The sequence below is a fragment of the Pelodiscus sinensis genome, chromosome 6, assembly GCF_052426305.1.
Source record: "Pelodiscus sinensis isolate ZL-2025 chromosome 6, ASM5242630v1, whole genome shotgun sequence".
NCBI lineage: Eukaryota > Metazoa > Chordata > Testudines > Trionychidae > Pelodiscus > Pelodiscus sinensis.
In genome coordinates this window covers 86,139,883-86,166,901 of record NC_143057.1, presented here as the reverse complement: position 1 = coordinate 86,166,901, position 27,019 = coordinate 86,139,883, and the positions used below count along the sequence as shown (strand labels likewise).

The window sequence follows — 27,019 nt, the reverse complement described above, 5'->3', positions numbered from 1 at the left end:
TTGAAGTGAGGTGTAAGCTGTTTGCACATACCTTGTGCTCCTGCTGCTTCCAATCACAGTGCTGCTATGGTTCAGTTGGAATACCCCACAAATTCTAAATGCTAATGCGTAGTTAGCAAAACTACCCTATCCCAGGAGACCATCTTGGTTATGACAATTCTTTGGCCTTCTGAGATGAAGGGGAGTCACTTGTATGGCCCAATTACTAGGTTGTCCATCACAGTTTTAGTTGAAGTACAAAAGAAAAATGGTCAGGGTCCAAAGTGACTAAAAATGGGAGGTCACTTACCCAAGCCTATAGATCATCAGTGTTCTTTCCACAGATGTCATGTATATTCTTCAGTGGGCCAGGAATTTCTATTATTAAACTTAATGGTCTGGCCTTCCTGAAATCCCTGCAGCTTTTGCAGGGGCATCTGTCTAGACAGGTCAGAGATCTGACACTTTACTGTCCAGACCCAGTGGTAGGGTCCATCCACGCCCTCCTATAAGACTATGAATAGCATTATCACGGCACCCTGAAATATATGTGAGAAGACATAATGGAAGCTAGCAATTTTTACCTCAAAATGCTATGGCCGATCTTCTAATAAAAAACAACAAATGGTCCTACAGCACTTTAGAGACTAACAAAAAAATGTAGATGTATCATGAGCTTTCGTGGGCACAGCCCACTTCTTCAGAGTGGGTTGTGCCCACGAAAGCTCATGATACCATCTGCATGTTTTGTGAGTCTTTAAGGTGCTGCAGGACTATTCGTTGTTTTATGTTTTTTTCTAGTACAGACTCACACGGCTACCTCTCTCAAATCTTCTAATGTTAACAACTCAAGTACGTCCACTTTCTAACCCTTTCATATAAATAAACTAACAAGATGCAAAGTTCTATCCAAAAGGAGGATTACAGAATTTGCTTTTTCTGCAGTCAAATGAATAGTTCATCAAGGACAACTGTATAGTCAGATTATAAATCCCTGTAATGTGATCATTCTACCCGCACATATGGAAGTATAGAATTGGAGACATAAAAAAAGGAACTATGATCAGAGAATTAGGGACCTTGGATTTTTAGATCCTTGCTGCTGAAGAGGGAGAGGGAGAGAGGGAGGGGATAAGACACTTTGACATGTACCTAGAGAACTAGATCAAGTGAGTTAATAAAACCCATGTGCTTTTTAAAAAAAAAAATCCAGCTGAGTTTATCTGAAGTCATCTGCTGGACAGGACAAGTGCGAGTCAACAGATGGGAATAATCAGGATTGTATTACATATGAATCCTCCTTGAGATCCTATCTGATATAAAACATACAGCAGTAGCCTAAAAATAAAGACAGCAAAGAAACACTTATAAGGGTTTTAGTCGGGAGAACAGGTTTAAAAATTCCACTGTTCTGCCTTGCCGTGGAGTGGAAGAGAATACAAATTTTAAAAAAATGTGAGTAGAAGAGCAAGAATGGCGAATAGAAATTCTAGGTGATTATATCTGCTACTAAAGTGGGGGGGAGAAAGGAAAATTCAAGGATAGCTTTAGATTACCTGCGTGGTTTTACAATTTGGTAATGCCATCAGATACTCTAATGATGGATGTGAAATAAATGGACAGATAGAAAAAATATACTAGATACCTTTGCAGCACTGAGGAGGAGACTTTGCTATGATTTGTTGAGGAATCATAATCCCAGTAATTAAGAGAAGTGAATTATTTATAGTTCATCACATAAATAAATGAGTTTACTATTCAGAATGCCTGCACCACAGGGAAAGAAAAGGGAATAAACTTGGGCAACCCTGCATTTCTGAGACATTTCATATAATAAGAAAACAATCTTGTTTCAATAGAGTGTAGATGAACCATATCCACAGGATGGCAGTAGAAAATAACTGCCAGGAAGCGCACTGTGAATCAGTGACTGAAAAGCTGTGTCTGAGATGAATACAGAATTTCTAGTCTGACAGCAGCAATAATGAAACATAGGGTTTAAAATATCCTGTGGATAATGTTTATCACTCTGAGGGAGTTCTCAAGACCCAGAAAGGGAAATGAAGGATGGGTGCACTGAGCAGTAGGTAGATCTATAATTTTTCATTTTTGACTGAACTCTTTGCACTCTTTTCAAATGCTCTGGGGAAAGACAGGATATGAAGATTGTATTTTACATACATCGTGAACTCTAAATTATGTGGCCAAGATAAATATCCAGATGTCTGGCAGTCATAGTGAAGTTAATGAACTGTGGTGTTACTTGATCTAATGTGATTGGGAGGAGGTGACCAACTTATCAATCTTATTTCAAAGTTCACTGAGGTTTGGCTTATTTATCTGGTTCTTGGTGAGAGTTCTAACTTTTAATCCTGGTGGTCCCCAAACTAGTTCACAAGAAGCGGTTGTCATTTGTATGAATGTAGCAATTGAATTTTAAAACATATGAAAATCTTCCTAAACATCTCTTTCTTTAGAGAATTTTAGCCTTATTCCATTCAAATGTGTAATATAGACAGAGCTGGTTGCCCGTGCGACCTTAATTCTACCCTCCCATGCAATACAGGTCTTTAGTTACTTGACTACATATTTTTTCCACAGGACTCCTGCCTGATTCAGTGCTCAGCATAGAGCATGCATAATGAAGGAGGCTGTTTTCTGTAGGACCTCATTTGCTGAAGAAGCTGGAAGGTGTGTAATGAAATAGGCAGGGAAATGTCATAAGAGAAAGGAAAGTCTCAATGCTTAAAGTAGTTGAATGTCTTCTGTTGAACTGGGTTCTATCTCTACCTCTACCACAGATTCCTTGTGTGATGCCAGGCAAGTCACTTAGCCACACTTCACTAGTTGCGTGTTTCTCAGTTTCTGGGTGCCCGATTTGATTCCCTGGAATTGGATTTGCAGAAGTGCTGCAGCTCACAGCTTCAACTGAAGTCAATGGGTGCTATGCTTATAAACTGTTATAAAATGCTAAATATTCTGAAAAGTTAGGTCCCTGGTTGTCTCAAACTGGGCATCCAAAACTAGTGAACGCTTCTGGCCATATTGTGCTTCAGTTCCCCCTATGTGAAAAGGGAGCAGGAATACCATCTCACCTCACATTGGAGTTGTGAAGATTAATTTATTTATGATTGTGAAGAACTAAGAAACTACAATGAGAGCACCTTAGAGGGGAAAAAACATGGGGGAAATTCTATAGTCAGTTCAGGGTTTGACTGGTGTGCAGTAAATAGTATATGGACACACATGCTAAATAAGGAAGAAATATTAGAAAACTTGCTCAGCAGGGGAGCACTGTCCATCTTCTGCACTGAATGTGACTTCTGGCATTTCCAAACATTTGAATGCTTGATTTTGAAATCATAATAATGTTCTTTTAACAGAGTTTTATTTAGTGTAATTGAGATATAATTATATAAGAAAAAAAATCTCAGAGATCAGAGGGGAAAGTACAGGCAGTCCCCGGGTTACGTAAAAGATAGGGACTGTAGGTTTGTTCTTAAGTTGAATTTGTATGTAAGTCGGAACTGGTACATATTGTAGGGGAAACTCTAGCCAAACATTTCTCCAGAGCTCAGTTTTATCCTCCCACACCTCACTTCCCTCAGTCCTTTATTCTCAAGCTGAGGTGTCTGCTGAGAAAAGCCGCTCCGCGTCTCCCTGGTCTGCTGGGGGGGGCGGGGGGGAGGCGCGCTAGCTTCACGTCTCCCTGGTCTGCTGGGGGGAAGCAACTAGTGCGGGGTTGCCTCACCCCGTTCGTAAGTAGGGATTCGATGTAAGTCGGATCCATGTAACCCGGGGACTGCCTGTATTTGGAGATTGCATGAAAATATGAGGGAGCATTTTCCCTGTCAGTTAATCTGGGAGGCTCATTAGGGTTCAAAACTTAGATTTCTTAAACATGTGGACAACAGCATGCTTGGGAAGACCTCCAGTAAATCAATTTGGGGCAGATATTATAGGGACTGAGACTAATTAAAGGCTTTCTAGTCTGTTGGCTGAGAAACCATCTAGAAATAAGGTGATGGCCAACAAATTATCTTTAATGACCCATTTTCTGCCATTATAAACTGGACTAATGCAGAATATTTTAATCATTGTATTGTACAAAAATTTGAGAATAAAGCAGCAAAGAAAAATCCAGAAGTATCAGAGTTACTGTCGCATGTCATCAATAATATATAATTTTAAAATCCTAATTAGAGAATAGGTGCATATCCTATTTCATACTCTATATCAGTGTTTCCCAAAAGGGCTGTGTCCAGACTGGCCAGTTTTTCCAGAAAATCAGCCGCTTTTCCGGAAAAACTTGCCAGCTGTCTACACTGGCCGCTTGAATTTCCGCAAAAGCACTGACTTCCTACTATAAGAAATGCTGCTCTCATTCGGGCAAAAGTCCCTTTTGCGCAAAACTTTTGCACAAAAGGGCCATTGTAGACAGCTGAGATTTGTTTTCCGCAAAAAAGCCCCGATCACGAAAATGGCGATCGGGGCTTTTTTCCGGAAAAGCATGTCTAGATTGGCCACAGATGCTTTTCCGCAAAAAGTGCTTTTGCAGAAAAGCGTCCGTGCCAATCTAGATGCTCTGTTCTGAAAATGCTTTTAATGGAAAACTTTTCCGTTAAAAGCATTTCCGGAAAATCATGCCAATCTAGACGTAGCCATGGTGTTTGGCGGAACCCTGGGATTCCTCGAAGTGAAATTAAGGGTTCTGCAAGAAAATTCTACTCCCCCACCCCATGCAGAGCCTGTAGGCAGCTCCCAATGGAGCTGTGCTGGCGGGGACGGGCTTCTGGCAGCGTGCCTCTCTGGCTGCTCCACCAGCCACTGCAGCTGCCCCACCACCGTGCGGCAGCCCCTGTCCCATGGGGCCTCCAGTGCTGTGCAGCCTCCTCCTTCTTGTGTGCAGGTGGCAGCTTGATACAGCAGCTGCTGCTGCCAGGAGGGAAGGGGTGCCTGGGTCCAAGGCACCAAGGAGCCGCTCCTGGTCCTCAGCATTTTTAAACTACCGCCTGTGCCTCAGCAGGGGCTGCACAGAACTTGGCTGGGGCTCTATCCCCCTCACCGGGGTGCGCTTGGGCTCGCCGCTCCCTCTCCCTGCACTGCCGCTCTCTCTTCCCCGCGCTCCTCCCCATCCCCCTCCTACTGGAGAAGCGGCAGAGTCTGGTCTGGCAGGGAAGGTCAGGGTTTCTACACCTTCCAGCTCTGCCAGTGGGAAGCCTGAAATGGTGCTGTAGCTGCGCTGAGATCCCCGCTGCATGGGAGGGGGACTGAGCTCCTGCTTCCGCCCTCCTGCTGGGGGAACAAGAACGTGCTGCTTGGAGGCTCTCTCTTCTGCAGCAGGGTGCAAAGCAAGGTAAGCATCCCCACTCATGCCCAAACCCCACACCCAAATCCCTCTCACTCACTCCCCTCCCACTGCCAAGACCCCGCATTCCCAGCTTGCTCTGACATCCTGCTCCATATATTACTAGGGGTTCCGCGAAATTCTTTCAAGTTTAAAAGGATTCTGTGGCTGAATAAAATTGGGAAACACTGCTCTATGTAGTCTCATATCTGCAGTGGAGCAGCTCTGATGAAGATTTATAGTGTATGTTCAGAAAACAAGCATGAAGATGGAGTTATATACATAGCAGTCATTAGGGCAAACAACATTAAAGCAATAGTGTAATTATCCCAAACCCAAGCATTAGAAAATGTAGGAAACTCTCAGTTAAGGTTACTCTTAAAAAAAAGATCTAAACGTATAAAGGGTCAGAAATGCAGTTAGTTACTGAAACTACCCAAACTCTATCATGCAGTTACATGAAGACAGGGAAAAACTGAATGTGTCACTGTACATTGATTATGTTCAAAATTCACATTTACCCAAATGGTAAAGAGACAATATGTTACATACATTACTTGCAGTACAATTCATGAAATATGTATACTATTAGCCCTCATGACATTGGCAAATCTCCAGGTGTGTGTGGTCCAGTCAGCTTCGAAGACCTGTTTGGGAGCTGAATTGGAAGAAAGGGAGGGGTTCTTAGGATGGGTCACTTGCCTATGTTAAGCCTCACTTCCCACAGCTGGAAAACACCTGCTTTTTTCTAGCCCACTCTCCAACTACACCTTGATTTGCTTTATTGCTAGTTACTGACCTCCCCTACAGGCAGAGAAACATCAGCAAAAGTAGTGCACAGTTGTAAGCTGTGTAACTGCATGGCTGGGCAGCTGCCTATTTAGTACCATAGAGGCACTCCAGGAACCTGCCTGGGGACCTGCTGCAACTGTGGGAGAGCCATCCCTACCTGAGCCCACCTCCAAATTGCGATGTCCTGGGGAGGGGTGAACCCAGTGCTGGCCCAGACCTATTATGGCCAGAATGGAACTGCAGCTGGAACACAGCCATGGCCAGGGTGGACTGCACCTACCATGGCATGAACCCAGCTGCAGCCAGGGTGGCCCCCTCCAGATCCAACCCAGACCTGGCTTGAACTTGACAGGGCCATGGAAGGGCACCTCTCCTGCAGTCCCAGCCCTGAAGCTGCGGTAGTGTGGAGAGGTGCCTTTCCCCCACTGCCCAGTTGCTGCTGTGGGGAGGGTCCTCTCTCCTTGCAATAACCTTTTTCTTCCCTAGCCCTCAACCCAGCTCCACCCCAGAGCTCACATCTCCAACCAGAGTCCTCACACCCCACTGCACTGCACCAGGCCTGAGCCTCTCTCACACTCAGGTATCAGAGGGGAATCCGTGTTAGTCTGGATCTGCAAAAGCGACAAGGAGTCCTGTGGCACCCTATAGACTAACAGAAGTGCTGGAGCATAAGCTTTCGTGGGCAAAGACCCACTTCATCAGATGCATGTAGTAGAAATTTCCAGAGGCAGGTATAAATATGCAGGCCAGAATAAGGCTAGAGATAACGAGGTTAATTCAGTCAGGGAGGGTGAGGCTCACTTCTAGCAGCTGATCTGGAGGTGTGAACACCAAGAGAGGAGAAACTGCTTTTGTACTTGGCTAGCCATTCACAGTCTTTGTTTAATCCTAAACTGATGGTGTCAAATTTGCAGATGAACTGTATGTGTCACTGTAGTTTCTCTTTGAAATCTGGTCTTGAAGTTTTTTTGCTGCAGGATGGCTACCTTTAAATCTGCTACTGTTTGTATATTAGGAATGGCAATATACAAAAACCTGTAGGAGAACACTTCAATCTACCTGGACAAAGTATCAAATTTTGTTGTAAATACCAGGGCATGTGCAGATGTGCACCACCAACAAAAAAACGTGCTGCTGGCTGTGGGCACTCTGCTAATCAGCTAGGGAGCACCCAACTCTCTCCTGGGTGGTTGCCTGAGCACACAGCTAACAGAGAATACTGATCACCTCCACGTTGGTACCATAACAAAATTCATTTCACATGGGATAGGAAAAATTAGATGTAACTTTGACTTTGCCCTATCTACATAGAAGGCCAGCGTACTGACATCCAGGGCATGCAGAGTACATTCTTCATCTGATGTCCAAGGGAATCTATTTTGATCCAAAATGCCAAGTGTGGTTGCAAGTGAACTTTATCCTTGTAGAACACCATATAGGGCAGTTTTGAATAAGTGCCCTGATTTCAAACACCCTGCAGGCTGATTTAACCACAATGGAAAAAACCTTCCGGGTGAGAAACAGGAGAAAGCAGGAAGCCAGGGACTAGAAGGAAAGCCCCGCGAGCCTCGACAGCATGAGATGCAGGTCCCAGGGAGGGATCCTGGACGTGCAGGTGGAAGTGCTCCAGACCAGACCTTTCACAAAACAGGCTGTAACATTCTGAGCAAAGAACTGTCTGCCTTAGAATGGAAGGTGGAAAGCTGAAATAACGACCAGGTGTGCCTTGATCAATGACAGGGACCAGCGTGGGAGTTTGAGGTGCAGACAGTAATCCAGAATCACCTACAGTGTGGCCTGATTAGCCCAGATATGCTGTTTCAAAGCCAAGCTTGGGGTCAGTTTTCCACTTGGCCAGGTAAGCTGCTCTGTTGGCGGGTTTTCTGCTATCCAACAAGACCAGCTGAACCCAGGCCAAGCATTCCCATTAGTCCATGTTTAAACATGCAATAGCCATGCTGTCAAGTGTAGCACTGCCATATTTGGGTGCAGAAGATTGCTGTGGATTTCAAACAGCAGATCTGGCCACAGGTAGGTGCAATGGGTCAGCTTCTTAAAGGTCCAGCAGTGTGCTGAACCAGTGCTTGTGAGGCTACATGGGGGCCATGAGGAAAACCTTTGCCCAGTTCTCTTTGAGCTTCAGAAGAACTCTGTGAACCTATGGCCCCAGCAGAGAGGAATACAGCAGGGCCCCCAGCCATGGGAGCAGAAATGTGTTTGATAGGGAGACCCTGTCTATCCTCCTGACTGAACAGAGCACATGACATTTCTCATTCTGCCTGGATGCAAACAGGTCCGTCTGGGGACTCCCTCACTTCTGGAAGATTCTACTGATTGGTTCTGAATGGAGTGACCATTTGTGGCGAGATGAGAAAGTCCTGCTGAGGTGATCTGCTAATAGGTTCATGGTCTTGGGCAGCGGCGGCCTGTCAATACAGGCGAACTAGGTGGTCCTTTAGGGTGCCAAGATAAACAATCGTGGAGGGCTTTGGAGGCAGGGGCGCCGATTGTGCATTTCGCCTAGGGTGCCAGTTGCTGGCAGCTCGTCTAGGGCAGCTCCTGGACTCTTGGGCAGGTGCATGGCCACCAGGCTCTACCCTGCCTGCTAATGTAATACATTGTGGTGGTATAGTCCATCTAGAGGGGAAAGGGGGGAACAGGGATGGGGAGAGGCAGGACCTGGAGTGGCAGGGAGTTGTTCTGGCTGGGGGAGAGATCACATGGCCAGTGGTCCCTGTGTTACCAGTCACTTCCCAAAACCAGGGAAGGGCAATGCCCAGAAAAGTCAACAACAACCTGATGTTAAACAACAATGAAAACAATCTCCAGATAAACATGTGAGTGTTACAATAGGATGCAGCAAAATCCATAGACCCGCATGAGAAGGGATTCCATCAGAAGCATTTTTTTCAGAATAAAAGGGAGAAAATAAACAGTCTGTTTTCAGATCTTCTAAATAAAACAGGAGTCCAACTACACAGTTTTACTCTTGATCAACAACATCTTATACATACTTGTCCTTCTAATCCCTTTGCTGACATTAACCAACATCTAGGGCTCCAATCTCAGTGTTAAATTAGAAACTTTCTTACAGAAAATGGAAGTGTCCTGAGGCCCCTTCAGGAACCTGGAAAGGTCAGAAGCAGTGCTCAGAGGCCTCTCTGTAGCTGGTTAATGAGATCATGTAGATAGATACCTGCTGACCCTTCATACAAATCCTCACTGGACTGATTAATAGTTCGTACTTGACCGAAACCCATTAGTCCTCTCAAAAATACTATCAAATCCCTGTGCCAGTGATTCTATTATAGTCTCCACATTATTTCAAAGTCAATTAACAACTATACTTTGGACCAAATTCTGCCCTTCGTTACACTATTGTAAATCCAGAATCACTCCACTGAATTTAGCAGAATCACTACAGATGAACACAGTCTAAATCAGTGTTTCTTAAACTATGTTCTGCAGAACACTGGTATTCCATGAACAACTCGCAGGTGTGCCGTGACCTCTTGTTTTGTTACTTCTTTATTTTTGTCTTTTTTTGTCTGACAATTTTTTTTGAAGAAAATTTGCATAGGTGTTCTGCATAAAAAAATATTGTTTGATGTTCCGTGGTCTCAAAATATTTAAGAAACACTGGTCTAAATAACAACAGAATTTGGATTTACATTTTCACATCCATAGAGAATATATCTGTCTCAAACTATTTTCAATCCCAAGCCATTCAGAAACCAGATTCTTTTCTTCCTCTCTTGGCAAGACAAACAAGGAGTGGAAGACTAGCACACTGCTACATTGTCAAGTCTTTGACTATGTTTTGCAATGGAACCAGGAGAATTAGCAATTATGTTTCATGTACCTTCTGTCTGTAGGGTACAGTTCCACAGTAATGACGTCAAGGGAATTCCATGCTGAGATGGTGAGGCCGTTGTACAAACACAGCATGCCTATCATCATGGATTCACTGGTACCAAACCACAAGAAAAAACAGCTAATTCCAGAGAGGACCATAGAACCACCTATATCCAAGGCAGACAAAAAATAACAATAATTGTTTTTACAGAATAATAATATTTATAATCTTATTTATTTTGCATAACAGTAGCCTTTACACACTGGATAGTTTAAATAACTGAACTGCACATTTGAATTTAAAACTAAATTCTAATACAGATCTTATTTTCTATGGCAACTATTAGTAGGGACCATGTCTTGCAATTACAAGGAAGGCATTTATGTATCATCTTAAACTAACAAGATTCATTTTAGATGACTCATTCTTTATAAAAGACGCTGCTCACAGAAAATCAACACAATCAATTATTTTGTTATTTAATTAAAATTAGCATAAATGTGTCATTATAAAGGGAAGACATCAACCCTCCACTATTGTCCCAAAACAGAAACCAGTCTATATTTTCTAATATTTACTACATTCGCTAAATGGCCTATGCCACCAGCTGAGGTACCCTTGAATGGGAGCAAGCCAATGCTAAGCACTTTTTAAAATCCCACAACAAGTGCTTAAAATAGTATATTTATTTTACGAGATGGTAATACCAAGTGACGAACAAATACATGTCAGTGGAGAACTGGCCGTGCTCCTTATCTGTTAATTTCCAAACCTAATATGAGGGTGGTATTTTTATAGATGTAGAGGATTAGGCACTAATGAAAATGTCCCTGGAAGAGAGTTGTTCTTGCCTTTGTGAACAGCAAACTTTGTATTATGTAAACTGCTTTAAATATTTTTTAGGCTTTTGGCAAAGCCCATACCTAGCATTGTTAAACGTCCAATTCTGTCCATCAGAAGAGCAGATACAATATTCCCTGGTAACACAGCCAAAGTTCCCAGGAAATTAACAAAATAAATCCAATAGGCACTGTAGTCATCATCAAAGGTAATCTGACATCCTATCTTGTTGTGCTTAAATGGGCTGTTTATAAATTCACTGTCAATGAATTTATATTGCTTGAAATCTGTGGAAACAAGGGGAAGCATCAGCTAAAACAATATCAGATAACTCATATCCCAGCTACAGCATATGCTTTTAAACATCCCAATATTAGACAGTCTTATTGACAAATAGGAGCTTGCACATATACACTGCTTTGCTTAGTATAATGTGGCTAGTCTCTGTTGTTAGTTTGTGGCCCCCCTCGCTCATAGTAAACATTCTCCAGATGAGTTTAGAGCTCATGAAAATAAGATACTATGGTGGCGCTGATCTACCTAAGCACATAAACTGTGGCTTAAAGTTCCATACATGCTTTACTTAACTGGCGGCTAGTACTACAGCCTACCACCCAGCCTAGTAGAGATTTACAAACTTCCAACACCTAGCATTGTCGATATTCCTCAGTCATATTCAGCTACAGACCTGGGCCTCAACTGAACAGACACTGTCAAGCACATCACCTTTCAGTGGGTTTGTGGTGAGGACAAGTGTGCACAGGAAACTCAGATGAGATTTTAGCTTTCAACTGCTGTTCTAATCTAAAAAAGTGATTGCAAAAATGATCTGGAATCACTGAGAAGCAATTAGCTCATCTCTTAATAAAACATAATTTTTCTAAGGGCTTGTCTACACAGGGCAGCAATGCTTCTAGAGAGGTATAAAACTGGAGGGCGCTATCATTACATCGTGCAGACCCTGCTCTGAAAGGCACCTTGTGTGCACGGATCCAAACACAGCATTAATATGGACCTTTTAGAGCGTGTCAGCATGGTCTACTCATGGTAGTTACCACACTTTCCAAATAACACCCCTCTGGTAGAGACACACCCTGTGTAGAGAAACCTTAAGTGGCAGCTCTGCAAACAGACTGATGTGGGGGTTTTATTTGTTTTCTTTTTAGTGAGACACAAATGAGGCCAGAGCATCAGTGGCAGCTCCACCTTGTTGTCCCACATAGCCATTTATTTCCAGGACCCTCAATACTACCCCTGAACCATTTTAGGATTTGAGCATGGCTCTCCAGAGGTTTAAAGCATTTCTAGTTGTTACATTTTGAACCAGGAATCAAATAAACTATTACATGTAGACAGTTTCCCCCCAGTATCCTTCACACTCCTTCTGGAGTGTCACACCCTGCATTTTCCCCTTTGCTCCTCTAACTCTTGTCAGCCTCAAGTCATGGAGACCTTCCCTTCAGGCAAAGGGGACTGTTCATTTTTAACCTCTGAAGCCTAGCAACATGGCTTGCAAGATGGCCTTGGTGGAGAGCAATAAGAGCTACTATATATCCCAAATATTAGGCTCAATGAACCAGATTTTCATCTTATTTACAATGGATTCCACAGAACAAAATGGAGCTACTCTGGATTTACAACTATATAAATAAAATCAGGCCATGTCCCATTGTCTCTGCAATACTTCCACCCTTTATTGGCATAGGTAACATGGGAGAAGAGAGAAAGAATGTGTATGATTCATGAACTCAGATCCCTTCCCCCAAATGTGGTAGTATATTCCATATCACTATTATATAGAGGGGACAGCTCTGACACTGATATTTGTAACGCTCCCATTCAACCAAATCAAATATAAGTTTAACTAAAACAGTCAGCCTACAGATAAATACACTTTCTTCTATGAATTCTGAAACTTCACAGAGATAATTAAACCATTTTAAAAGTGACAAATTCATTTCCTGTAATCTTTGTAAAAAGCTATGCTCCTTTATTTTTATTATTATTAGTAAGCATGTTTATTATGGTACTGCCTAAGGACCAACCAAGAGTGAGGTCCAATTGTGCTAGGTACTGTACAAACACAGCAATAAACAGTCCCTTCCTGGAAGAGCTTGCAGTCCAGCGAGACAAGACACAGGGTGAGAAAAGAGGTTTAAACACCCAGCAGACCGTGTACTAATGCAACAGCAAATGTCACGTTAGTGCCCACTTTTAAAAAAAATGGGTTTAGTTAGGAGGGGCTCTGTTAAATGGAAAGAAAAAGGATGGGGAAAGGACACCTTGAAGGGAAGAGAGGTGAGGAGGGCAGGGCAGGAGAGAAGAGGGTAACGGGCAGCTATGGCGAAGAGACTGTGTGACAAAGGGAGGAAGAGGGCTGCAGCAAAGAGCCAATCAGCACAGGGCAGTCAACATCTAGTCAAAACCACAGAAAAGTTTCTGAATGTTCTAAGATTCCTGCTCTGCCTGGTGCTGGAGATTCTGTCTTGTATTATATCACTGACATCTGTTTCCTTTACAGCTATCATACCACTGTCAAGCAGGCTTTGTGAAATAAGACCATGATAGTTGGACAGAAATATGATTTTCCTTTCAGCATACCTGTGTTGGAAAAGTTGGTGTCTATAAAAGTACAGTTCCTGAAGTACGTGCTCAGTGAAGTAACATCTTCAAATAAGCAATTCTTAAAAAGGGAGTCTTCAAAAGTAACTGATTTAAACTTCATCATAATAAACCTGCCCAATACAAATAATTTTCATCAGTCTGTCTCCATGCATCATGACCAGAGGCAGACACAGCTGATTCAGCTGTGCAGTCTTACATGGATGCGATTCTCAGAACTCCCACCCCCACAAACATAGTGCTTCCCAGAAAGATGCTCTAGTGTCAGAATGGTTGATTGACTGATGCTATGACACCATTGTTGAATATATTGCTTTCACTTAATGACATTCCAACACAGCTGCTGGATGTACATAAGGATGCAATTATCTTTTTCACAGTTAATACAAGGTTAAAAATCTTGCAGTTATCACTAATCTCTAGCCAATATCTAAAGAACTTTAGCACTCTGATGTAATATACAAGCAGTGTTAAATAGTCTTCTTTGTTAAGGCTCCAGAAATCTGACTTGAAATAAACAAGTAGTAGAGATGCTAACAGACCTTTTTTAATTAAAAAAATATGTATTTCTACAGCCAGACAAAACCTTCTCCACCAGACCAGGCTCAAACACATTTTGGCCTACATTAAAAAAAACAACACGGTCACTCACAAATTTTGGGACACAGTCACAAATATTGCGTGTGTAGATGACCTGCTAGACAGTTACATGGAAATCTTTGTGCTGCTACTTTTGACTGCATGTGCAATTCCAATGACTGTGCATAGAATTATACATATGCATTTTTATTCACGCTATTCTAAAACTGCTTTATTCTTGTTCCTTGGACTTTTTGCTTTCTGGCCCCTCCTTGTTACTGACACTCATAACTAACACCATAGCTTTTTGACCTTTTATTTAATTAATTCAAAAAGTGAAAGAAACCTATTAGATAATCATAATTATAATAAATCCTGTGTCTCAATATTCTTAGGCTAAGTCTACACAACTAACTTTTTGCCAACATAGCTATGGCTATTTTGATCAAGGATGTGATGAGGTGTGATTTGAGACCAACATAGCTGGGCTGGCAAAAGCTACTAGTCTAGATGTACTTTTGGCATATAACTTTTTGGGGGCCAGAATGAGCACCACTGACAAAAACACAATTTTTCCTGCATCCACCTTAGGATCCCTTTGCTAGTATAGTTGAAACAGCATAATATGCCAACAAACCCTAATAAGTCTTTGTTTAGCTAAATGTCTATTACACAAACTTCTCATTTCATACACCAAGAACATTTTAAAATTTTAGGTCAAAGAGCAATGTTCTTTTTGGGGGTAGGAGTGCGGGGTGGAAGACCATCAAACAAATTTATTGTATGGTCAATAAAAATGGTAGGAATTAAACTGACTCACAAATAAAATGTTGAGAATCACATAGTTTATGGAAAAAGGTGGCCCAAAATTCTATTTTGATTGTTATAGGTTACTAACTAATGATTTCTCTACTAATCATTTCTCTGACGAACAGGAAAATGTTACTTTCAGTCTAGTCATTGATTGACTACAGTACCTTTTTTCATCTGTGACAGACTGATTATAATCTGACTGGAATTCAGTGTTAACCCATTGTCCTTTTTCACAACATCGCCGTATTTGGCTCTCCCGTTTAAAAAATTGTCTCGATTGTTTAAAGAGGACCCAAGTAGTTCACAACTTCCACATATCAAAGTCTGCATACTTGCTAGGTTCAAGGCAGATTTGAGAGCCTCAGTTATATTTTACAAGTACTTTTATTTGGACATGATCTGCAGTACCTAGCCCCGCAGATGGCACAATAAATTAAATTTACTGAACAAGGCAGTGTCCATCTCATGAAATAGAACTAAATTCGGAAGGCAGATGTTAATTCAAATGAAGTAGGCTAGTCATAAATATCAATTGCTCTGCACTGAACAAAACTTTAATTGCTTCTAAATTCAAATTGTTATTCAACAAGAAGCCTTCTTATATTATCAAAACCATTAATGTTACAAACTTAAATGTAATTGTATTATATAAAAACAATTATTTAGTACCACAAGGCTTAGAACCTTAATATAGTTTATATTGTATACATATGTATTGTAGACAGAGACCAGACACTTAAAACAACTCTGTGACCATAGAGTGATTAAACATAATTGTGTTTCTTTGATGTCTTTACATAAGTAAGCCATTTAGAATTGTGCTCTGTAAAATTCTAACTAGTGCCTTCAGATTTCTAGACTCAATTTAAAAAATAAAAGCACATTGCTCATGTGCGTTTTTACTTTTTACAACAGTTCATACTTTCTACCAAATGCCTTTTCAGCTATTTTTTGCTCTATGTAAGATGCTCAGTGTTTTTGAAGCTCAACATTTTGTCAGAAGGGATCCTAAATGAGTATCAGGAAAGAAGAAAAATGTAGAAAGGAACCAAAAACCCCACCCTTTCTCCCGCCATTAGACACGAAAATTACATCTCCTTCACTTCATATGCCACACACATTGCATGTGAAAATCTGAGTTTCATGGTGAAAGTAAGTACCAATTATGTGGATCCTCTAATCTGGTCTCTCCAAAAAACCGAAAGCCTCAATCCAGCAAAAGGGACCCACTTACATGGAACCTTATAATCATATAGAGCTCAACCTGTCAGAATACTTTTTACTACACAGACAGGCCTCTAGGCAGAAGCTTGAAATGTTAGTGACATTAACAATATTTTCTTAACCAAAATCTGTCAACCTGTCATTGATATATGTTCCATTGGTGTGAATCTGATTTTCCAATGTGAAATTGAAGCTGAAATCTGAAATTCTCTCTCCGTTAAAACGCTTCACTTTGGATGCATATTCGTCCGATTGCAGATGTTTAATGACATCAGGGAACCAGACAGACAACCCATAGTAGCTGTGAAAAGCAGAAGTGTTCAGTCACAAAGCTCATCATAACTTCAGAAGTATGTACAAACTAGAAGACACCCTACAGCATCTGACTACTTAAAGCAGATAACTTTATCCACATAAATAGTTCTACTTCTACCTGAATTTTAGATTTTTGAATATCAAGCATGATAATGCTTTTAGGATAAAATGCATTTTGCGTGTATAAAGCCAAAATAGTGGGGTCTTACACATATAAAGAGGGTCAGAGATCAGGATCAGAGCTCATGGCTGCATCATAGGCCTCTAGGCCCTTACAGATACTAGGTTAGCCTGTTGAGCTTCCAAGATTGTTAGGGCCATTGGAACTATGTGTTTACAAATCCCTCCTTTGACTTATGCTGTGCCAGACTATGCATAAACACCCAGCAGAAACACCACCAGCGGGAAGCAGGGAGGCTGGAGATCCCAAGTGCAGATGTTCTGTCAGTAACTCATGCTGTGCAGTCCCAGTGTAGACTTTAAGTGGCTGGAAGATCATGGCCAAGCTCTCTTCACTATAGTGAATGTGAATGTGAAGTTTAAACTTATTACTTAGGGTTTGGACCCCAGCAAATTTACATTGCATATTAATTGCAATGGTCTGAACATTTGCTGGCTCATCCTTAGAGCAGAGAGAAACAGGATTGCTATGGAAATTCCAAAACCTAAGTAAGGTGCTGTATCTCTTACTCTAGCAATATGCTCTCAAAAATCTTATCTGAAAACAGGGGACAATGGGCTGGAAGCTGGAGTGGATGAGAGGCTGGGGTACTTTGTATGATGGGAAGTTGCAAGAGAGACAAGGAGATGTTGCTGTAGAAGGGATCCCAAGGCAGGGGCAGGGTAGAGCATTTTATGGAGGCGGAGAAGAGTTGAAGAATTAAAAAAAAATGAGTTTAACTCTCCAGTTCCTCAGTGAACTTCAATGAGGATAAATGTATCACAACAATAATGAATTATTATTAAAATACAAGAAAAATTCATTTTCTGAAAGCTCAATTTAAATCTATATAGAATGACAGTCATTAGGTTAATAAGGAAACAAATAAGTGAATTACTGCAGCATCTGTTTACCATTGAAACATATGCATGGAACAATAAGCCATAATAATGATAACAACACAAGTGTTATACAAACTCTGATCCTTAATTGCTTTTTTCCCCTCTCACAGGAAATCTCTTTTTATTCCAAAAGAGAGCATGCTGGGCCTAAATATTCAGAAGTGACAAGTGAATTGGAGTTCCAGAGTTTTCAGTCACACACCTCAATACCTTGTAGAACCCTAACTTTCAAAGGGCACCAACTCTCTGAAAATCTGAGATCTTTAAGGTGCCAGGTGGTGAACCAAAAATGGAATATCTCCCAAATATGATGTTTTATTTCAAAGGTAATTGCATAAGTATAGTTAATGAGAAAAGAACACTGCAATGACAAAGCAGATTTGAATCCAGCATGACTGTCAGCATAAAATTCATCTATATTTCAAGATATACAGGCTAACCATGGAAAATTCACCAAGAATCCAAGTCAATCCTACCCAAAAGACAGTGTGAACCATACAGCTGTAAGTTTGATTGTGTTGTCCTTGACTGGATAGTTGAAACATCTCATAAATGTTAACCATATCTGTAAAATATGAGAACATAAGTTTAAAAATAAACAAGTGTTTTAGACAAATAAATTAAGCAATAGATGCCTGGATTCTGTTCTCTGCTTCATCAGTGCAGCCGAAAGCAAGGGGCATCGCATTGCAGCTCTTTGATTCTCAGGCCAGACTCGCACACTGGTGCGGGTAAAAGCAGGTTTTGATATTGCCATACTCCATTTATGCACATTTGATGGCCTCTTCTGCACTGGATTCACTATGAAGCCCTATGCAGATTCAAACAATCACTGGCCAAAACAAACAAAACAGTCAGAAATATTTCCATCTTTCCTGCCAATATTACACTGTTCTAAGTGGATGACAGGCTATATTCCACCCTAAAATAGTGACAGTTTTAAAATCTGGTATGTCATGTCCCATCACATCTAGAAATGGATCCTTTATACAAATGGGAATGAGCTGGGACTGTCCTCATTTCAGAAGTTTTACAGTAGAGCTGGTTGGAAAATGGGGTTGTCCATGACATCTCCTAGGATTCACCACTATTTTCCCTCCTGAAGAAGAAAGGCAGTCCATCATAGGAATTTCCTGGCCATGGTACATCATAGGAGATGTTGTACAATCAAGAGGACACACAGAAAGGAGACGCGAGGCAAATGAACTACAACTTCCATGAGGCATTGTTGTAGGATATCTAATCTAAACAGAAATATTTCTGTTTTCTGACAAAATATTACAGATTCTGTCTGCTTATTTTTGTTTCTTTTACTTAAAACAGACACACATAGAGAGAAAGAACAGATACTTTTTGCAAATAATTTAGTCAAAAACCCAATTTTCCATGGAAAAACCATTTTGATTAAACATTTTTGGCCAACTGTAGCATACATATTTCAGCATACACATTTATCATTGTGACATTATTACCTGTGGGAAAGCTATTTTAGATCATTTTTAGTGGCTTGCAAATGAGTTACTGATAATTTTTCTCTCTTTTCAAGGTCTGTACTCTAGGATTCAAAGTAAATTATCTTGGCTTTACAGGTAAGATATTGAAAACAGGCCCAGTTAGCGTTTATGAAACACTATAAAACAGTTCTAAGTTTTCCTGTAAAATATTTGGTAAATGCTGAATACATGACTGCATAGTAACTTATAAAGATTTTATTGGCATTCATTTTGGATGACCTGCATAACTTATTCATGGCTTTGCTATCTGTAAAGGATGTGGCCACCCCAAACCTCATACAGATAGAACCATTCCATCATCCTGTGTTCCCTCTCACCCAATCTCACACTGGTTTTTCCAGTATATATTTAAACCATGATTGAGACATAGAGCCATATTATTGTTAGGAATGACGCATAAGGGCCTAGGCTGCCCTTTTCTGTCTAAAGAATGGATCCATCATTTTCTACAATGCTCAGTTCTCTCCCACTGGACTGTGAAACTGGAATTTTGTGATTGTTCTGAAGCCAGAGGTAATAGTCAGCTATACTCTAGTACATTCCCATTTCTGGGCACTAATGATAGCTCACTTATTACCACATACACTTGGATTTTATTACTTACCCCATACAGCTCTGTGCGGATTCTAACAAAACACCTTCTGTACCAGGTTCCTGTGTCACTCTGAATTTCTATAAGCTCATCTATCTGTTTGGGGGTTTTGATTCTGTTAACCTGTAAATAGAAACAGAGCAACAAGTGTTTGTGTTTTCTTGAACAGTTAAAATGCAAGTAAAGGTCCCTTGAAAGTGTAAATAAACTCCACAAGCTAAAGATGGGCAGACAGTTGGGGTTAAGATTTCACACGTCTGTCCTGAAAATCTAACAGGAAATTTACAACTATAAATATCCTATTTGCAAGCTCAATATAATTTGCATGCTTTTCAGGATTAGGCCAACAAAGGCCCAGTGATATCCTGATAGATAACATTGTCTCCGGGAATAGAGTGGGTGGTGGCCATGATGGTAAACCTTGCTCCTTTCAATTCACCCACTTAGCAATATTTTGCTGAGGTCAGGATAAATTCCTATCATGGATTCCCATCTCATCCACATAGACACTACGGAAAGAAAAATGTACATTTGTTTTGAAATGGCATAGGTTTCCAAGCACAAAAGACCTCACGAAAGTCGATGTTTTCCTACGAATTCACATTCCACAGGCAAAAGAGCAAGATGACTTGTGTGTTCCTGTGCCATTGTAGATCATCTTCAGTTTTTGATGACAAATGTGATCACTGAGATTGAGTTTGACTAAATGACATTTAATCAAATTCAAACATCCACAACTGAGTCTGAATTTCTCTTCCTGGTGATGGATTTGTGGCCCTCTGGCTGGGCCCCTTAGGCCAGACTCGGCCCTGGTGAAGTGTATCTTATTTCCCCCATCCCCGCTTACTTGTGTTCTGGAGATATATTATGCCCAGGAAGAGGCAGCAGCTTCACCACATTAACCAATAAAAGCATATGCCAGTGATTCTTTTTCTTTCAACTCATTGCTATGCCAACCTGTGACTTTGCCAGGAGCTTTGAAGAGGTAATGTCCCAACTTTTTAAATCTAACGTACACAATCCAATTTGGATCCACCTATGGGTCTCCAACTTTTCATATTCTTTTACAGTACAGGTCTATTTTTTTTAAACCTTGGACAACTTAGTGTACAGGCCTCTGTCTCACAACATTTGCATAGAATAGCTGTAACTGATTCAAAAAGGTGGACTGCTGGATAGATTGGTTGGTTTGGATAGATCCGAAATGAATGTGCAGAGATTGCAGTAAAGATGGTGTTTTCCCTGCTTTAGAATATAGAAATGGAAGATGACCTACCCAACTGTAGATCATCATAAGCTTCAAAGCAGTAGATCATTGTTATAGTCAGTGTGATTTTACCTGCACTCTTTACCAGTGTGGTCAAAAGTCACCAGTCTGGTGTCCCAACAGGTATCTTGCTCTGGCCAATAAAGATAACTGTTTGAATATGTGTGTGTGTATTCCCTCTATATGTTGTGCAGGTAGTCAGTACAGCAGACTGAGAGAGAGCCCCCAAAAACCACAAAATCAGATAAGGGAGAAGGCACCCAAACCAGGTTTATTGTCAAATGAAACACAGTCAAGAGCCCCCCAGATCAGATGCTAATACATATGTGCCTCCCCCACAGGCAATGCACTCAACTCAGTCAATAGCAGGATTCTCTATTGCCCCCTACGCTGGACAAAGGCAGCCTCTCTGAAACACATCTTTATACACATGTTGTCACGGGTCCCCCTCCTGTTGCAGGCCCGGCGCCCAGGGCGTAATGGGACCCCGAGGCCCCTTGCACGGCCGCCAGTTATCCCGGTAGAAACTATGCTGCAAACAGTGAATGATTTGTTGGTTCCCTCTCTACTTGCCACCAGGAGGGAGTGGAAGGGGGTCCAGGCCCACCCTCGCTCCGGACCCCAGCCCAGGGCCCTAAGGTGAGGTCAGCGTCCGCACTCAACGGAGGGGGTAGCCAACCCCAAACCCTCCGTTCTCGGGTTCCGCGGCCCCGCCCTGGGCCACTTCTTCCCCTCCTTCGGGGAGCTTAGTTCGCTCTCCTGGACCACGTCTGGAGGAGGCCCTTACCCGGCTCGGTCTCCTTCTTCCGCCTCTGCCCTTCCCCCTGAGGACCTTCCTGGTCCCCTTTTGAATATCCCACCGCCGGCCCGTAGCTCCGCCCCTGTGCTGCGTCCCCACCGTCCAGTGGCCCCACCCACGGCATGGGGACGCCGGAGACGTCATCAGCCGGCACCCGGGTTTGCCCCTCCCGTCCCTTGCTGGCCATTTCGGCCGCACTGGCGTTGCTTGTCTCTGGGCTCTCCCGGTGGGTCCCAGAGTTGGCCTGAGTGAGGGGAGCGCCGGGCGCTGCCCCATCACACATGTACAAAAAAGTTACACTCTCTGACATTACCTGATGTATCAGCTTGCCACTCTCTGACATTACCTAGATACCACCCATTGTCTTGCACCAGTGGTTTGGTCAAAACATCTCTGTCCATCCTGATGTCATTTTAGACCCTGTCCTGAACCTGGGTTGGTATATCCCAGTGAGCTGTGGGGAGTGTATTGGTACCAAGATGTTTCTTAACGAGGTGTTACCACCACCCGTCTGGAATGTGCGTACAGCCTGTGCCTACTACCAGTTAGCATTTCTGCACTATCAGCCTTGTTTGTGCCACGTTCTGTGAGCAGGCCCTGTCTCTTGCTAACAGCTTAATTTTGCTTTATATTAGCAGAGTCTTGACAATTGTCGGTCAGGCCTCATAACAGACCTAGGGCCTATGCGTTAGGCCCTCGTCTTACTACAACCAGCACTATTTAAATGTTTCCTGTTTAGAGGTTGTAACAGGGTGTCACTCATTTCTTGCATTTGCCCCCTGGGCCTTGTGCATGTGTCTTCTCACTCTCTCTAACTGATCCCTCTCTTCAAGTCTTATGCAGCCTGAACATAAAACACAAACCCATCCTGGGGTAAACAATTGTAATGGGGGCCTATTCCAGTATCCCTTGGTGGCCTCTCTCTTCCTGTAGCCATTCCAGGCTCAGGTCCATCAGTAATTCAGATCTTTAAGCAGTCCTGGTATTGAGCCATACTCCCAGAGATCCCTCCCTGGAGGCAACGTCTTCACAATCTCTGGGACTCTCTGGTCAAGCTTGGCTACTGAACAGTTCAGGTCCCCTTCTGGAGGCTGTTTTCCTAGTTCAACATCCAAACAACTTCCCCAGTGGCAAATGGGAGGAACCTAGGCCTGTCCACTACTCTAGGTGCCAGCCCAGGGTCCCTTTGAATAACAACATGTCCCTTTAACTAAACCATGTTGCTGCTACAATTCCCTGGGCCACTTCCTCATAGCCTCAGCACTTTTGGCTTTGTTGTATGGCTGACATGTTTGAACTTCTCCTTTGGCATCTTCCAGAAACTGCTTGGTTTGCAGTCCTGCAGCTCCCTCATCCAGCCAGGAACAACACCCTTTCTCCTTCAGCTCCAGGCAACAATTGCCCTTACCGATGCACCTCAATTCCTTTCAAATGAGCCTGCTGGATTGGCTGCACAAAATCCTGATCCTTTCAGATTCTGGTAGCAAAACAGAAATGATCCTAATGTAGATAACTATGATTTTGGTTAGAGCTAGAGAACTTTTTCTTGTAGTATTAACTTCACACTTAATAGAACCGTAAGATGCTCCTTAACAATAACAAGAAAATACAGTCTGATAATATCCTGAAAGAAATAACACAATCCCTTCCTTTTTCTCTAAAATTATTAGACTGCTCAGCTGAATAAATAAAAAAGATTTGAAGAAACAAGACTAACAAGTTATCTGAACAGTCATTTTATTCTTTTATCTGAAAAAAAAAGAACATAGTGAGAGAGCTGCATGTCTGGAGTTATTCTAAGTAGTAGACTCTCTTTTGGGTAGGTGTAGAAAAAAATATTTTGAAGCAAGTCTAGTTTCCAGGGAATTAAATATGGGAAAGACAAAAAAGAAGAATATCTGAGTGAAAAGGCAACTTTTGTATAACACAGATGATTAGCAGTACATGGTGCCTTACATTTTACAAACTAATGACATACATAGCTAGGGCTATGAGGAAGTGGCCAGGGAACTGTAGCAGCAACATGGTTTAGTTAAAGGGACATGTTATTCAAAGGGTCCCTGGGCTGGCACTTAGAGTAGTGGACAGGCCTGGGTTCCTCCTATTTGCCACTGGGGAACTTGTTTGGATGTTGAACTAGGAAAACATTAAAAAATCATGTATTTATTCAGCTGAGCAGTCTAATAAAGGAAAATTCACCCAGAAAAAAAATGCTCAAATTAACATAAATACAATCTGCCCGAGGGAGAAGAATTTTTGTCTGTTGTGGGTTGGGAAGATATTGATCCAAGGCAACTCAATGTATGCTTTTTTAAAGGCCCTACTTCAGGAAGGCAAATACATACTTAAATTTTAAGCATGTGAATAGTCCTGCGGACTTCAGCGAGGCTCACTCATATGTTTGAAGTTAGGCATGTGGTGAATTATATTCTGAATCATGGCCCTAGAGGTATAAATATTTCCAGTTTTGATGTAGCTGTATTTGTCCCAGGATATGAGAGGGGAAAGGTGGGTGAAGTAATATCCTTTATTGGATAAACTTCTATTGGAGGAAGAGACAAGCTTTCAAGCTTCAAAGAGCTCTTCTTCATATCTTATAGAGGGATAGATAGGTACTTCTTGATACCTTTAAATAAATAAATATGGTAGCAACTAAAATGTGCAAAGCACCACCTTGACACCCACATCTACTTCCAAAAATAGACTCAAATTGCACCTTCAAAATTTGCCCATAAAAAACTCTATGGGCTTGATTCTCCACTTATTTATATCAGTTTACACTAGCGTAATTCCATTGAGTTCTATTAATAGCATAGGCTGTTGTAATAATATATTTGTTATTAGACAGCAACAAGCTCTCTTGCCTGTGCGACAGGAAGAGTACTAATGAGTCATTTTTTGACTTAAAAGGATATTGTACAGAGAAATATTAGGTAAGCCATAATGTCATACCCAGGTAATTTTTTAATGCTCAAAAGTATAAAAATAGTTGAACTGATTTTCTTGAACCTATGTGGAAAAGTTCTTTAGCCTTCTAATAACCAGGCATATCAGTTTTGATCACCAGAATTCTGGGTGTTTAAAATGAAACAACAGATCCTGGTAATTTTAACTATGAGAAGACTATCCTCTCTCCATAATTTCATCTGCTTCTAAAGTGCCTATGCCCATGATATCTAGGTACTCTAATTTAGGTACTAGCGTGCCCTCCTTTAATAAAGTATCTGAGTGCCTCCTGGGTGTTTAGCCTCACAACATTGCGTGATGTAGGGAAGATGATTGTCCTCATTTAAAAGAGGGGGAACTGAGGCACAGAGAGACTACATGGCTTGCCCAAGGCCACACAGGAATTGAACCCCAGTCTCTTAAGTACAAAGCAAGTGCTTCAACCGATGAACTATTCTTGGTTCCTAACATGGCCCATAGAGAACAGTGGGATCCGATCATCCAGGACAGGCCACTCTCCTTGGTGCTCTTTGGTTTAATCATTGGCTTCTATTTTGAAGACAGTGGTAGTTAAGGACTGAAGGATTTGTCCCTTCCATGTTAAAATTAATGGTTTTTCTAACAGAAGCATCATGATCCACCATTAATCCCAGACACCACAGTTGCTCAATAAAGTTACACACATGGTACATTTCACACTTTGAATTGGGATAGATTTTAAGAATGGATATTAAGTCTTCCTCACTCATATTGCCAGTAGTGACTGTTAAATCCTCTTGGACTCACAGGGGGAGATTTTCAAATGTACTAAGAGCAGGTGGGTGCCCAAATCCCATTGAAAAAGCCTAACTCCCTTTTGTGGAAACCCTGAAATCAAGGCTTTGTCTACACTACAAGCTGGGGGTGTGGTAGCTCTGAAGTTCTATCAAGTTGGCATGGGTATAAAAAGCAGGAGAGACAGGGGAGCATGCATAGTGGCAGCTGAGACATGGCTTAGCCATGTCAAATACACACCTACCTGAAATGGTGCACACACAGCACAGTGAAGCCAACCCTCTGCTGCTGCTATTTCTCCTACTATGGTTACACTGCTATTTGTATTTGCTAGCTAGCATAAGTATGTGCACACAAGCAGGGGACTCACAACTCAACTGTCCACAGGCCATTTGTTTGGTTTTCAACCTGACAGTTCTCTTTTTGAGTGGCTGTACTGAGACAAAACTGGATGTGGTTTGTTCCAGTATTAGGTCAGAGACACTATTTTGAAGAATGTGCAGTTCGTTCCACCCCTACCAGAATGAGTGTGAGGATACAATGGCAGGGTCACATTGACAGAGGTAGAGTCACATCAGTCCAGGAAATACCAGAATGTCTGCTATTCTAGGAATGTGAGAGTGGCTACCCCACCCTGGCTCATAGTGTAGGCAAAGCCTACAGGTGTTCCCCACCCCGGTTCCATTTATCTCTTTTTCATTCTGGTTTTGATAACCAATACATTCTTTGCATGTGTGCCTAACATGATAAGGTGCTAATAAGATTCAATGAGGAAATTGTGATAAGTTAACATTTTAATAGTGTTAGCATTCTATTAAGTTAATATTGCATTAGAATAACACAAGCCTACATTAGGGACCTCATTAAGGCATAACCCTGACGTACAGCACAATGTTTCTAATCCTTTAATACTTTGGTATTAGAAGTCAAGTTTTCCCATTACTCACAGCAGCAGCAGCACTGAAAAATCCCAACTCTCCTAGTGTTTTGTCCCCATCCACATAATGGGAAAGTGGAGGTTTAATTATATTAAAAGTTGGCAAACTATTTATAACACGTGAACACAACACATGGAGTTTAGTTTGATCATTTTCCAGTGTTTTATTTCAATAATTAATGTAGGAGGAGGGAATGTTCTCCAGCAGTTAGCTCACTGGAGCAGAAGTCACTCAGCTTCACTGCTCACTCACTATGTAACATTAGGCAATTTGCTTTATCTAACAAGGACACTAGGGTATTAGTCGGTATAACAACAACATTGTGCTGGAATATTATAATAGCCACCATCAAGTGTCTCTTTGTTCCATAGGGAGTCACTGACCTGATTAAAGCTGATGGGCACGCTAAATGCCATTCTTTTATGCTAAACTGAAGGAGCAACTAAGCAACTACATGAAGACAGCTGGAGACAAGAGAAGCTACTACCCAAGGCAATTGGCTGCATGGCAAAGGCTGAGCACAGTTACATGACGAAGTTAGAGGGGTTCTCCTGTTTGACTGTAGGTAGGGACTAGGGGACTGATTTTTGTCAAGATGTCCAGATATTAAAGCCAGCAGAAAGCAAAAGAATAATCTTGAGCATGAGTCTGAGAAGGAGCAGAGAAGAAGGACCTTGGGGCACAGAACTGGCTGGAGAGGCAGGTTTGAATTTCCGACCAAGGAAACTATCTGTGGTTTGTTTCTGCTGTGTTCAGAGAA

The 27,019-nt window shown here is 41.8% G+C and overlaps 1 protein-coding gene across 2 annotated transcripts in view; it reads right to left on the bottom strand.

Annotated features, from left to right (window-relative positions):
* SV2C (synaptic vesicle glycoprotein 2C) overlaps positions 1 to 27,019 on the bottom strand; it is a 199,491-nt gene that overhangs the window by 16,492 nt on the left and 155,980 nt on the right. For both annotated transcript variants that reach the window (XM_025185249.3, XM_006124253.5), the window contains 6 exons: positions 19,548 to 19,658; positions 17,906 to 17,994; positions 16,189 to 16,353; positions 13,416 to 13,549; positions 10,898 to 11,101; positions 9,981 to 10,140 (listed from right to left, as the gene is read on the bottom strand). In XM_025185249.3, coding sequence (XP_025041034.3) covers positions 9,981 to 10,140; positions 10,898 to 11,101; positions 13,416 to 13,549; positions 16,189 to 16,353; positions 17,906 to 17,994; positions 19,548 to 19,658 — 863 coding nt within the window. The remainder of the gene's footprint in view (positions 1 to 9,980; positions 10,141 to 10,897; positions 11,102 to 13,415; positions 13,550 to 16,188; positions 16,354 to 17,905; positions 17,995 to 19,547; positions 19,659 to 27,019) is intronic.